At 43.0% G+C, this 13,719-nt stretch overlaps 1 protein-coding gene across 3 annotated transcripts in view; it reads left to right on the top strand.

The window, feature by feature from the left end:
• Positions 1–668: 668 nt before the first annotated feature.
• LOC124231973 (coiled-coil domain-containing protein 93) overlaps positions 669–13,719 on the top strand; it is a 57,926-nt gene continuing 44,875 nt past the window's right edge. The window contains exons 1-4 of one of the 3 annotated variants that reach the window (XM_046648966.1): positions 669–768; positions 3,389–3,481; positions 3,768–3,818; positions 4,691–4,777. In XM_046648966.1, the coding sequence (XP_046504922.1) occupies positions 3,404–3,481; positions 3,768–3,818; positions 4,691–4,777 (216 nt within the window). In that variant the 5' untranslated portion in view covers positions 669–768; positions 3,389–3,403. The other 2 variants (XM_046648967.1, XM_046648965.1) reach the window with 2 other exon arrangements.

Here is a 13,719-nt window from a genome sequence, read left to right as displayed (position 1 = left end):
GATGGTGTGAGTGTGGGCAGAGCAGAAGCCTTCGGTTGGTTTTCTTCAACGGTTGCATGTAACCTTATTTCCTTATAAACTACTTAAAGGTAAGTGAGGTTGGGTGTTTTGCATTGTGCGTTTTGGTTTGAGTTGAATGGTTTTTTCATTGTTATATTTGTTTTTGAAAAATAAAAAAGCGTAGATATTAAATAGAACCTAAAAATAAACTAATTCAAGCTAAAGTGCATTGGTGAGTTTCTTTGAATTTAAGGTTGCGTGATGTGAACACACCACATTATTGACATTGTGCTTGGGTTATGTTTGAGAATAAAAAATGGCCTGCACTTGAGGTGTGAAAGTAGCCATTAGAGAGCATGTTTAGCTTGAGCAAACACACCCATGTTTGTTTATACTGATATTTATAAGGCTTTTAGCTTAAACTGTGGATCCAAAATGCAGTTCCTGATTCAAGGAATAATGATTGCCCTGAAAAAGAAAGTTGCACTCTGCATTATCTGAGAGTTCCCATTTATGTTATTTATATGGCAAATATGATGACTGGCCTTTTATTCAAAAACAGTGAAATATGTCTGCAGTTTAGGCACTTAAAACATTTTCTCCAGTCTCTAAGTAGCCTAAGCCTAAATCCTCTTTGGTGCTTTTCTTATAGAAATGGAACCAAAATGCATTTGACCAAATTTATGTGATTTTTGAATAGTAATCGAACTCCCCTTTTTTGTGGCCTGCAGGAGATATGGATTTAGCCGCCAGAGCCAAACAGAGAAGGTAAGAAAAGCCTGGATAATGGAAGAGAATATTTGAGAGATGGAAGTGCCCCTCTCCTTTGCCTCTGTCTGCAGTGACAGGCTGCCTAGCGGCGGTGGGATGGCCGGGTTGCTGCCGGCCAGGCTCTGGTCCTTGGCCAACGCGAGGCAGCAGGGATGTGCCAGCTGCCTGTGGCCACTGCATCCCCCTCCTGCATCACCAGCCTGCTGCCTCCAAAGGCCAGGGAGCTGAAGCAGCAGCCTCATCGTGGGGCTGGAAGTGAAGGGTGATTGAAAGTCATGGCCCGGGGTCAGACACTGGGTTCTGATAACTCCAGACGTGTGAAGATGAAGTCCGCTTACAGGGCCCTGAACCCTCCTCATCTGATGAGACAGACCCTAGGCAGGTGTGGACAGGATGCTGGCAGTGAGAGAGAACACAAGCATAAATTACAGGCCTGCCATGTGCTAGGATACCCTTAGCACAGGTGTGGAAATCAGGTAAGTCGAGGTTTTCTAATTTCACAAAGGAGTCTCAAAGATTTCTCCTAGTATTTGTATTTATTAATGACCCTTAATTGTCGGCACCAGGGCAGGCATATAAATCTTGTAGTGCCAAACCTGGACTATGTTCTAGGCCCTTTGTTCAGGGCGCGCATGTGTTTTTTTTACTTCCTTCTCTGAACAGCTCTATAAGGAAGATGCTTATTCCTCTTTTTCAGATCAGAAAGCTGAGATTCAGGCTCCATGATTTGTCCAAGATCACACAGCTCCTCAAGTGCCATAATAAGAATCTGAACCTGGATCTGTGTGACATCAAAGCCTGTGCTCTTATCCACTGCCTTTTGAATAATGCAGTGTTAACTAAAGTGGTCACTGGCCTCTTAAGAAGTAGAGTCCTGCAGCTTCAGATCTATTAATAACCTCTTTTCTCATTCCCTACCCGACTCCCAGATTTTCTTGAATGAGATGCCACTCTTCCTGCTGTTCTCCTGCCACCCCTCCCTCTGTCCAGATCCCCTGTCCGTCAGTCCTTCTTCCAGGAAGCCTTCCCTGACCCCTAGCCTCCTTCTACTTCCTGTAGTAATTGTTGTCTCAGAGTCATCGGAGGGCACCGACAGTGACTAGGAGCATGTGTTCTCAAGCCAGCCTGGCTGGTTTCGGATCCTAGCTCCTCCCCTTTGTTGTGTGACTTTGGACGATATACTTAATCATTGTGCCTTAGGTCACAGCCTCTCTAAAATGGGGGCAGGAATTGTACTACTTCACAGCATTGTTGTGAGGATTAAAATGTAAAGGACATAGAATGATCTATCACATGGTAAACATCTAGAAAGCATTGACTATTATCAGTAATCAGTCATGCACTGATTATATCATCTTCTTTTTTGGTTTTCTTGTTACTTATTTTTTTCGATATTTGTGTTTTCACTCAACTAAATAGTTGTTTCCTCCAAAGCAAGGTGTTTTCTCGATTTACACATGTCGTGTGGCATCCGGTATATAATAAGAATTTGATGTGTACATTTAATTTTGATTGTAATTTTAAGTCTGAAAAGAATGTCTGTATGGGACTTTATTCTGTGATAAGGCAATTTCATTATGACTGGAAAAATACGAGATTCCTATGCAGTAGTATTCATGTTGGGCTTGTCTTGTCCTTCTTCTGTCAGATGGCACATTTGAACTGAAAGTCTTGTTTCCCCATACCTATACCCAGCAGTTAGGAGGTCAGATTGCTCCCCTGGTCAGTCATAGGCTTGTTATAGAAAAGCATCCTAGAATTGGGATGGTCTGAGAAGAGCATCTGAGATGAGTCCTCTCCTTCAACCCTGGATGACCCTAATATCCAGAGAGGGTAAGCCTGAGGTCACCAGCTGGTGAATGACAAAGATGGAACTAAAACCAAGAACTCTAGACTTCCAGCCCATGTTTGAAGAACAGCAGTTAATCCAGGTGTCTTGAGTGTGTGGTACATTGAGAGCCTGAGGCTGGGTCACTAGCATGAGCTTGATCAGCAAGTGAAAGAGTTTAGGTTTTTATCTTTCAGACCAGTGGTTTTCAAACTTTGTTGACCACTCTTGACAGTAAGAATTCTATTTTTCATCACGATTAAGTACACACACATATATACCAAAAGCAAAAGTCTCACAATGCAATACTTAATTCCTTTCTCCATGCAAAGCACCCTAACGTGTTCTGTTCTATTATTTTTATTTAATTTATTTAGATGCTAGTTATACCTGCTAAATTGCTCTCATGTCTCACTAATGGGTATCAACTGGCAGTTTGAACAAACACTGCTTTAGGCCATGAGCTTCCCCGAAGGTGTTCAAGTGGGTCAAGACCCAATCAAAGTGCAAGGGTAAGTCTGGCAAATGTGTGTGACTTGATATGAATTTAATCAGCAAGCAGTTCACAAATGGAGACAGGCATTGGCCAAGGCCTGAAGCTCAGCCTGCTCGGTCTGTAGCCAGCATGGAAGCTCAGGTCTCTGGATTTTCCATTCTTTCTCAGGGACTGGTTCAGCTTTCCAGATCTGTGTGTTTTCTTTCACAGACTCGTGCCTCTTTGCAGTGCTATCCTTTCTCTGCTGAGTCTCCAACTCCAGTGCTCAGCTGTTTTCGCATCTTCCCTTCCAGGCTGAGGACAAGAAAATGGCACTTCCCACGGGGCTCTCAGCTACAGAAAAAGCTGACGCCCATGAGGAAGATGAGCTTCGAGCTGCTGAAGAGGTATGTGGCTCTTGTAGGCCCCTGAGGTTTCTGTTTAAATCATTTGGGTAGAAATTTCACTTTCATCCCCAGCTTTCCAAAATGTCAGTTGCCTCCACAGCCAGCTTCTGTTAGCTGGCCTTTCACAGCCTTTCTAGTTCTTTTTCTCACCTCTATGAACCTCACCCTGAAACAAGATCAAGTAAAACAACCCTTGGATTCCACCACAAAGACCTGTTTAGATATACTGCCTAAGTCTTACCTGGTGAGATCTGCTCACCACTCCTTCTCCCCACTCCTCTTTTAGCAGCGTATCCAGTCACTGATGACCAAGATGACCGCCATGGCAAATGAAGAGGTGAGGTGGGAGTGTCGTGGGGGAGGGCGTTGGGTTGGACACGGGGCGTTGGAACCACCCTGCTCTGCTCTGTGGGGCCCTCCTCCCAGAGGGACCACTTTCTTCAGAGCCCTCTTTTTTCAGTACTCATTGCTTCCTGTTTCCTTTGGATCTTTCTTTTGGGCAGCTTTTTATAAATGCATAGTGTTGCTATCCATGGGAACCTCCAGGAGGGAGACTTGAAGGACCTTTGTGAGAGCAGGATGTCCCTGCTGGGGCAGCATCACAAGGGCCTCTGCAGGAGAGCTGTGGTTCAGCCCACGCCGAAGGAGACCCTGTCTTCTGTTTCCTTCCCACACTTTCTAGGGAGAAATAGAATACTGAATTTATAGTTGGTCTTCCCAGAGCTCAAGGCCTGTCCAGAAGGTTTAACCAGGTGCTTTGAAAGGATCTTTCCTTTTTAGGGCAGGAAGGGCCTGTGGCAGTGAAGAGAGAGTTTAGGAGTTCTGAGATTCCTCTTCCTCTCCCACTTGTACTTCTTTTCCCCCTGAGTCCTAAGCCTCCAAGTTCCCTTAACCTCTGTTTAGTGACCCTCAGGAAGAGAGACCTTGGGATGAGGTAGGTGGAGTAAAGAGCCAATTTCCAGAGGAATCCAGGGTCTGAGGAGAATCTAGCACAGTGAATTGAGTGACCCAGGAGGTAGAGAGGTCCCTTAACATTTGTTGTCAGCCTGTTTTCTCCCTTCCTTGTTGATGAATACAGAAACAAAAGCCAAATTATGTTTTCCCCTGGAAATGTTATCTATTTTGCCGTAATACTCAGAGTGTTCAGGTTTTCCAGTTCTGTGAAAGAGGAGGCATGGTCTTGAGCACACACCCTCCCTCTGATTGCAGACCCGTCTCACTGCAAGCTCCGTGGGCCAGATCGTGGGACTCTGCTCTGCCGAGATCAAGCAGATCGTGTCTGAGTACGCGGAGAAGGTACGTGGGGGTCCCCCTGGAGTCTTTGCCTCAGGTGACACCCCAAGGATGTGTTCTCCTGCTTCTCTGCAGCCTTCCCCAGCAGTGTTGGAGTCAGGTTGTAATTCTTCAGCCACACTTGTCAAAAATGTACGCCGTGTGAAGCCATCAGCATTTGCCCATTAGTTAAATTAATTTTCTTCTGCAGTGCCTATTTTTCTATAAATATAAAACTTGTATAAATATAGGTTTATAAGTATTTGTTGTAAATATTTGCTTCTGTAAATAGAGAAACCTTTTCTCTTAAAAGAAAACCTGTCTCGGAGCAGCTAGGCATGGGATGAATCGCTGCCTGAGGGACAGCACGGGCACACTTCCTTCTCTGCCTGCTTCCTGTAACTTGGGCTCAGTGGGTGATTGCACTGAGGAGTGAAGGTTTGCCACTTGGGAGATAAACCCCATAACTCACCAAGCCCAAGGCAAAATTTTTTGTTCTTCTTTATTAAAAGGGTAGAGAATGAACAAAAGCCTGAAAGTCATACATCAGTGTTAGAGTTTTTCCATCCTGAGAATAGGCAGCCAGACCTTGAATATTTCAGGGAGACGGTGATTAATCATTTTGCACGTAACTGATTCTGGTCTGGCTGAGATGTAGTAATGGTAACATCAGATTTACAGGGCATTGTTTCACATCCTTCCTTCCCCAGCCATAGTTAGTCTGCCCCCCTAAAACGTTGATGTCTTTTGAAGCATCCAGCTTCACTTTTCCTGTCTCAAAAGCCTTGATGACAAATTAGCTCTGCTCTGCCCCTCTGTGCAGTATTCTTCTGGAGTGATTGAACGGATGAAGTAGTTGGGGAAGGGATGTCACCTGTAAGCTGGGAGTTACAATCCGCTGTAAACACAGCAGGTGGTCATCTCCGATCAAGTGATGGGCTTTCTGAGCAATACAGTGAGTAAAATGGCACAGAATGTCTGGGGGTGGGGTTCTCATGTCCCCCACCCTGCGAGTCAGTGCTTCTTAACATGGGTTTTCTAATCTAACTTTCATAGAGTCCAGAGTGTCCTCTGTTCCAGTTTCCCCTCAGGAAAGGTGACAGTGGTCAACATGTCCTCTGAGATCTGACCAGAAAAGGAGTTAGGTTGTCCTAAAAGCACAAATACAAAGACTTGAAGATCTTGTTGTGGAAAGTGTGTACTTCACTGCCCTGAGAAGAAAGTGTCTTGGTTTGGCGTCTACACAGGCACCTGGATGGCAAGAGTATGAGTCTGTACCTGCCCTTATGTTGCCACATAGCATTGCTGAATCTAGTTTTGAAAACAAGACAGCTGTATGAGTACTCGCTGTTATTTCTACAGGGACGCTCGTTTTTATCTTTGTGCTTGGCCACTGCAAGCAGGTAGGAGCTCAGGTTACTGTCAGAGGGAAAGCAAGCAGGCAGACCCTCCTCTGGATGACCGTACAGCTCTCTCTCCCAGCGCTCTCCTTGCCTTGGAGTCCTGAAGCTTACCTGTTTCCCAGTCAGCTCCGCGTTTCTGTGTTTCCTCCCAGGTCTCTTATCCCAGAGCTTTCCCGTCCTCACCCTTGTCTAGTGATCTGCACCCAACTCTGATGGCTGCATTTGGGTATTCTGTATCCTGGACCATTCTCTACTTCCACTGCATTCTGCCAGAAAAGAGTGAAATTAGAGGTGGTTTTAGACAGGTCTCTTTCCAAGGACCTATCTATAATTAAACTTCTCATGGAGAATTAGAGGTCAAAAGTCCATTGCTTGATTGTTGCTCACATTTGTGTTGGGTCAGTCACATAGCATTAAAGATGATGGTTTTAAAATTTAATTGCTTTTAATCCTATTCCCATATCGTGCTGTTTTCACATTAGCATATTATTTTCCAGTGTGTGTCCCCTGATAGCCACAGTTATACATATTTGCAGTTGTCACAAATGTCTAAAAGAGGTAGAACAACGCACTTAAAACCAAAGCATTTGGGGGCCAGCCCCATGGCCAGTGGGTAAGTTTGGTGCACTCCACTCCAGTTTGATTCCTGGGCGTGGACCTATACCAGTCGTCAGCGGCCATGCTGTGGCAGCAGCCCACGTACAAAATAGAGGAAAGTTGGCACAGATGTTAGCTCAGGGCGAATCTTCCTCAAGCAAAAACAAACAACAACAAAAAAACCCTACAGCATTTGGAGTCATATCTTGGTTCATATCTGACTCCTCTACTTCCAGCTAGGTGGCCTTAGCTAATTTTTGTAACCTCTCTTTGCCCTAGTATCTTCATCTGTAAAATGGGAATAATATTACTTTCCTGGCAGGGTGTTGCGAAGATGTAGTTAAATGTGACCAAAATGCCTAAAACAATGCCTGACACATTATAACTATTCAGCTAGTGGTGGCCTTTATTTGCATTTTTATAGTCTACATTTTTTTTGGTCATATTGTAAACATTTTCCATGTTTCTGGCCTTCACAGTTATTTTAGTAGATAATCCATGTGTTAATAAAGTACAGTTTATTAAACATCTCTGTATTATTAGACTTTTAAGTTGTGTCTGTTTGCCGTTGTAGATAACACTGTTGTAAAATCTGAGCAGATAGCTTCTGCTGAGTTTTCCTAGGAGTTAGATGATTGGGTTCTGACTCCTGTGTGGCTTTACAAGTAAGTTGTAACAGTGTAAAATGTTATTACTGGTGAGGGCCTTCTCAGCATGGCCTGAACGCTCCCAGCTGTGGTTGTTCCTTTGTCTTACTGGCCACTTTGGTGGCTATAAAATGGTACCTCTTTGGACCACTGGGAGCATTGAACATGGTTCTGTGTTTTTGTTTGCTCCTTCTGTTTTCTTCTATCTGAATTGTCTGTGATAGCCTTTACTCATTTATCTTTTGGTATGTGATTTTTTCTTGTAAATTTCAATAAAGTTTCTGTTACCACAAAGGTAATAGGTTAAAACAACAGACATTTATTATCTCACAGTTTCTGTGGGTCAGCAGTTGGGCACAGCTCAGCAGAGTCCTTTGTTTCAGACTCTCAAAAGGTTGCACTGCAGCTGCTGCCTGGGACCGCAGTCTCATCTGAGCCTCAGATGGAGAGGGATCTGCTTCCAAGCACACATGGTTATTGGCAGCATTCAGTTGCCTGCCACCTGTTGGCTGAGGTCAGCAGCTCTTGGGGCCCAGTTCACGGGCCTCCCCAACATTGCTACTTGTTTCATCACAAACAGCAAGGGAGAGCACCTCCTAACAAGACAGATGTTATAGTTTTATGTAACGTAATTGTGTACAAGCAATCACATACGTCCTGTCACCTTTGCTGTTTTCTCTTGGTCAGAAGCAAGTCCCAGTCCTGCCCACAGCCAAGGAGAGGGGATTACACAGAGGCCTGAACACCAGGAGCTGGTGATCATGGGGCCATCTTAGAGTTGTCCACCACAGTGTGTTTGTTTCTCTCTTGAATCTTGCTACCGTAGATTGGACTGAAACTGGGCACTGGCAATTCACCTAAAATTCATGCCCTTACATTCAGGGTGTCAGTAATGAAACCCTTGGAAGTAGAGATGGGATTGAGGAATGCCCAGGAGGGAAGTCACTGGTGATGCTGGAAAGAAACCCGAATTAGGCTGAGATTGTTGCTTAGTAAAGAAAAGGAACAAGATAATTTTTGGAGGGTGAAAATGTGAAGATGGTTTTGTGACCTAGGAGTGACTTGAATAACTTGCGAAGTAGAAGTGTTTGGGAAGTCAACAGGCGTTGGGATATAAAAGTGAAGTAAAAAACATGTACAGGCTTCTCTTTCATTTGTAAAGTTCACAAGTTCTTATAACAATATAACATGATAAATAATCTTTGTGTTTCAAAGCAAGTCTCTGAGATGTGTAACTCAATTCCATATGATTCCTGTAAAGCAGCAGGGAACAGGAATGTAGAGAAGCTTCCAGATGTATAATTCACAAGTGTCAGTAAGCTCTGGGCCAAGGAGCACCATCTTTCTTTGTTTCCAAAGGGTAACGCCCTTCCCAGAATGTGCTCAGTGAGGCACCACTGTGCTTTTTGGTGTTGATGTCTACTATGCTCCCTGCATGTTAGCATTCATTTTTACAGGGAAGAAGAATCTATGACTGCAATTTGCGGAGAACCAAAAAGTCTGACTAAATGTATACTTCTGCTCTACTATCCCCAACTCATTTGAGCCAGAAGAAAGGGAATAAAGCTGAGCCAGAGAAAGTGCGGGGTCCCCAGAAGGGCAGGAAAGGACTTTCCCTAATGCCATATTCTAACCAACCATCCACCATTTCAACCCCTTTAATACTTTTCTGCAATGAAATCATTCCTTGGTCAGCATCTCCCTGAGACAGGATCTTAGAGCATTTTGTGGATCTAGAGGCACAGATCTTTCTTGGGGAATCATAAGAATCTATCCTGAGTGCCTTCTCTGTCCAGGTACTTTGTATACCATTATCTCATTTAATTCTCAGAACAGTGTCTGCCTCCTTGTTTATAATTCTCTGCCTTCCTCCGTCATCATACTTACTCATATGCAGTTGAAACCATCTGTTTATGTGTATGTGGACCACATTTCACTCTTCTCTGTAACCTCAGAGCCTTGCCCAATGACTGGCAGTGTTGGTGCTCAGTACAAAAGCTCGTGATGTGATATCCATTTTGCAGATGAAGACACTAAAGATCAGAGGAGTTAAGTAACTTATTCATTACCGTGTAGCTAATAAACTCCAGATTTGCATACAGGACTATCTTGACTTTGAAACCTGTCTCCTTGGCGAGATGGAGCATCCTTAGGGGGAAGTGGGGATGACTTCCTTTGCTATCCTTAGTGTCTGCCTTCCTGGCTTTGTAGTGACCATGTCTCTTTAGACTCTCCCACATCCAGCTGCCAACGTTGGGCTAAGTGAAGAGAAGAGGCTCAGTCATATTGGGAAAACCACAGAAATAAGTAAAAATGAAAAGGTACAGCCCAGGCACTCACACAGAGTCACACCTAAGCTGCTGAAAGCTATGGAAGTTTCTATTTGGGATGTGCCAGTGGCTTTTCATGTCGCTGGAAAATACCACATTCAGATGTTCTCATCCAACTCTTTAGGTATCATGCTAGCCAGAAGACTGTCAACATCTTGATCTTATTTCCATAGTGAGATGAATTTTGGGGTCATCAAGGGACTTATTTGTGGAAGGAATTTTTTTTCTCAATATGTTTTGGAAATTTTCCTGTCCAGCAATTGAAAAATTTTGGCACTATTGCTTCTGACCTTTGATTCTGAGGACCATTCTCCAGTTGTGAATCAGAAGCCTCTACTTTGTCTTGAAATTATCTTTCAAGAGCACCTGGGGAATCTCATTAGGTAATTAGATCTTGGTGTAGCCAGAAAGAAGTAATGGCCAGGGTGTGGTCAGAAAACACAAAGGAGAGAAAGTCGCCCCTAGAGTGCAGATAGCTGCATTTGACTAGAGTGGATTTTGTCTCCCATCTACCATGGTAATTTTATTCCACTTTATAATGCAAGCAGCAGAGAAAACTACCTCTTAAGTCTGTCACTCACTAGCCTGGCCAGTGTGCGTTATAGGAGCCTTTTGGTTGCAAGCAATAGAAACTCTGCCTAGAATGGAGGTATAAGCCAGTGGGAGTCTTCATCAGCTCTCAGAACTGGGAGGCCCGTGAATGCAGGGTCCTAGGGGCTAAAACAGCCTTGTCATATCTTGTTGCCCTTGCTTCACTTTGTCTCTCTCCATTACCACCTTGGAGGCCTCACCAAATATTGGTTCCATCTTACAACAGCCTCCCCACGTCCGTGTGTGAAATCCTGTTGAAAGGTTCTCCTGTGTTTGGCATGGTTCAGGTCACGTCTTCCTCTCTGGGCCAGTTCCTCTGGCCAGGAAGTGGGTTCTGTGGCTGGCAGCCCTTCTGGAATGAGAGTGGAAGAGAGTGATTCCCCAAAGGAAGGGATTGCTGTTATTAAACCAAACGATGCTGGGCACACAGGTCAGCCAGCACCTCTGTAAGGTCTTTCTTCAAAGTAGGCCCTCAGGAAATTTATATAACTAGCTTGGATGGAATTGACCCCAAATAATCAATTGTTAATGTATCATCTTCCCTCTTAGGTAGCTGCCTTCGTTTTGTTATTTCTCTACCCTGGTTTTGTATTTCCAATTAGTGTTATGAAGGCTTTGCAAACATTTATAAAGAAAATTGGTATAATTTTGGAGATATTTTAAGTTTCAGCTTGGTTTCTTTTCTGCCAGAGAACTGACAGAATTGACCTCCTAGGTGGGATGATTTCTTCTTTCAGCAAACATCTGTTGAGCATGCATTATGTCACAGGCAGTGTCAGGTGTGGGGGGCAGGGACAGGGTTATGAGGAAGACATGGATGCTGCCCTGAGAAGCTCCCGGTTAGGAGTCCGTCAACCTGTAAAAAGATAAATTACAGAATAATATAATTTGTGTGATTTGAAGTGGATGACAATTGCTGCTTGGTTTGTGTGGCCATTGGAACTGTCAGTGTCTGCCCAAAGAAATGTGGTTGTTGTAGTTGATATTGAACTTTTTTTCTTGTTCACAGGTAGAATGGATGACTTTTTAAAATTGTACCCAGTTGAGGTGAAATGGAAAAGGATAGCTTAAGAGGGCTGGGGACTGAGTGAAGATAGCATACTCCAGGAACCTGGCCTGGGTCAGAAGGTCACGGGAAGTTTAGCAACCAGAAGACTCTGACCACTTTTTTTTTTTTTGAGTTATTGATAGGTTACAATCTTGTGAAATTTCAGTTGTACATTAATGTTTATCAGTCATGTTGTAGGTGCACTATTTCACCCTTTGTGCCCACCCCCCACCCCACCTTTCCCATGGTATCCACTAAACTGTTCTTAGTCCATAATTTTAAATTCCTCATATGAGTGGAGTCATACACAGATTGTCCTTCTCTCGCTGGCTTATTTCACTTAACATAATTCTCTCAAGGTCCATCCATGTTATTGCAAATGGAATGATTTTGTTCTGTTTTGCAGCTGAATAGGATTCCATTGTATATATGTACCACATCTTTATCCATTCGTCTGTTGCTGGACGCTTAGGTTGCTTCCACGTCTTGGCTATTGTAAACAGTGCTGCAATAAACATTGGAGTGCACAGGACTTTTGGGATTGCTGACTTCAGGCTCTTTGGATAAATACTCAGTAGTGGGATGGCTGGATCGTATGATAGTTCTATTTTTAATTTTTTGAGGAATCTCCATACTGTTTTCCATAGTGGCTGCACCAGTATGTATTCCCACCAGCAGTGTATGAGGGTTCCTTTTTCTCCACAACCTCTCCAACAATTGTTGCTGTTAGTTTTAGATATTTTTGTCATTCTAACGGGTGTAAGGTGATATCTTAATGTAGTTTTGATTTGCATTTCCCTGATGATCAGCGATAATGAGCATCTTTTCATGTGCCTATTGGCCATCAGTATATCTTCTTTGGAGAAATGTCTGTTCATGTCTCCAGCCCATTTTTTTGATTTGGTTGTTTGATGTTTTGTTGTTGAGTTGCGAGAGTTCTTTATATATTATGGATATTAAGCCTCTGTCAGATATATGACTTGCAAATATTTTTTCCCAGTTAGTGGGTTGTTTTTTTGTTTCAATCCTGTTTTCATTTGCCTTGAAGAAGCTCTTTAATCTGATGAAGTCCCATTTGTTTATTCTTTCTATTGTTTCCCTTCTCTGAGAAGGCATGGTGTCCGAAAAGATCCTTTTAATACTGATGTCAAAGAGTGTACTGCCTACGTTTTCTTCCAGAAGCCTTATGGTTTCAGGTCTCACCTTTAGGTCTTTGATCCATTTTGAGTTTATTTTGGTGAATGGTGAAAAGTAATGGTCAATTTTCATTCTTTTACGTGTGGCTTTCCAGTTTTCCCAGCACCATTTGTTGAAAAGACTTTCTTTTCTCCATTGTATGCCCTCAGCTCCTTTGTCAAAGATAAGCTGTCCATAGATGTGTGGTTTTATTTCTGGGCTTTCAATTCTGTTCCATTGATCTGTGCACCTGCTTTTGTACCAGTACCATGCTCTTTTCATTACTGTAGCTTTGTAGTATGTTTTGAAGTCAGGGATTGTGATGCCTCCCGTTTTGTTCTTTTTTCTCAGGATTGCTTTAGAAATTCGGGGTCTTTTGTTGCCCCATATGAATTTTAGGATTCTTTGTTCTAATTCTAAAGAATGTCATTGGGATTCTGATTGGGATGGCGTTGAATCTGTAGATTGCTTTAGGTAGAACGGACATTTTAACTATGTTTATTCTTCCAATCCATGTACATGGAATGTCTTTCCATCTCCTTATGTCGTCATCCAATTCTCTCAGAAAGGCCTGTAATTTTCATTATATAGGTCCTTCACTTCCTTAGTTAAATTTACCCCAAGGTATTTTATTCTTTTTGTTGCGATTGTGAATGGTATTGTATTCTTGAGTTCTTTTTCTGTTGGTTCATTACTGGAGTATAGAAATGCTACAGATTTATGCAAATTGATTTTATACCCTGCAACTTTGCTGTAGTTGTTGATTACTCCTAAGAGTTTTCCACTGGATTCTTTGGGGTTTTCTATATATAAGATCATGTCGTCTGCAAACAGTGAGAGTTTCACTTCTTCCCTCCCTATTTGGATTCCTTTTATTCCTTTTTCTTGCCTGATTGCTCTGGCCAGGACCTCCAGTACTATGTTAAATAAGAGTGGTGATAGAGTGCATCCTTGTCTTGTTCCTGTTTTCAGGGGGATGGCGTTCAGTTTTTGCCCATTGAGTATGATGTTGTCTATGCGCTTGTCGTATATGGCCTTTATTATGTTGAGGTAGTTTCCTTCTATGCCCATTTTGTTCAGAGTTTTTATCATAAATGGCTATTGGATCTTGTCAAATGCCTTCTCTGCATATATTGAGATGATCATGTGGTTTTTATTCCTCAGTTTGTTGATG

Source organism: Equus quagga, unplaced genomic scaffold, assembly GCF_021613505.1.
Source record: "Equus quagga isolate Etosha38 unplaced genomic scaffold, UCLA_HA_Equagga_1.0 HiC_scaffold_142_RagTag, whole genome shotgun sequence".
NCBI classification, from domain to species: domain Eukaryota; kingdom Metazoa; phylum Chordata; class Mammalia; order Perissodactyla; family Equidae; genus Equus; species Equus quagga.
The sequence above is the reverse complement of the archived record's forward strand: the minus strand, read 5'-3'. Positions and strand labels throughout refer to the sequence as shown.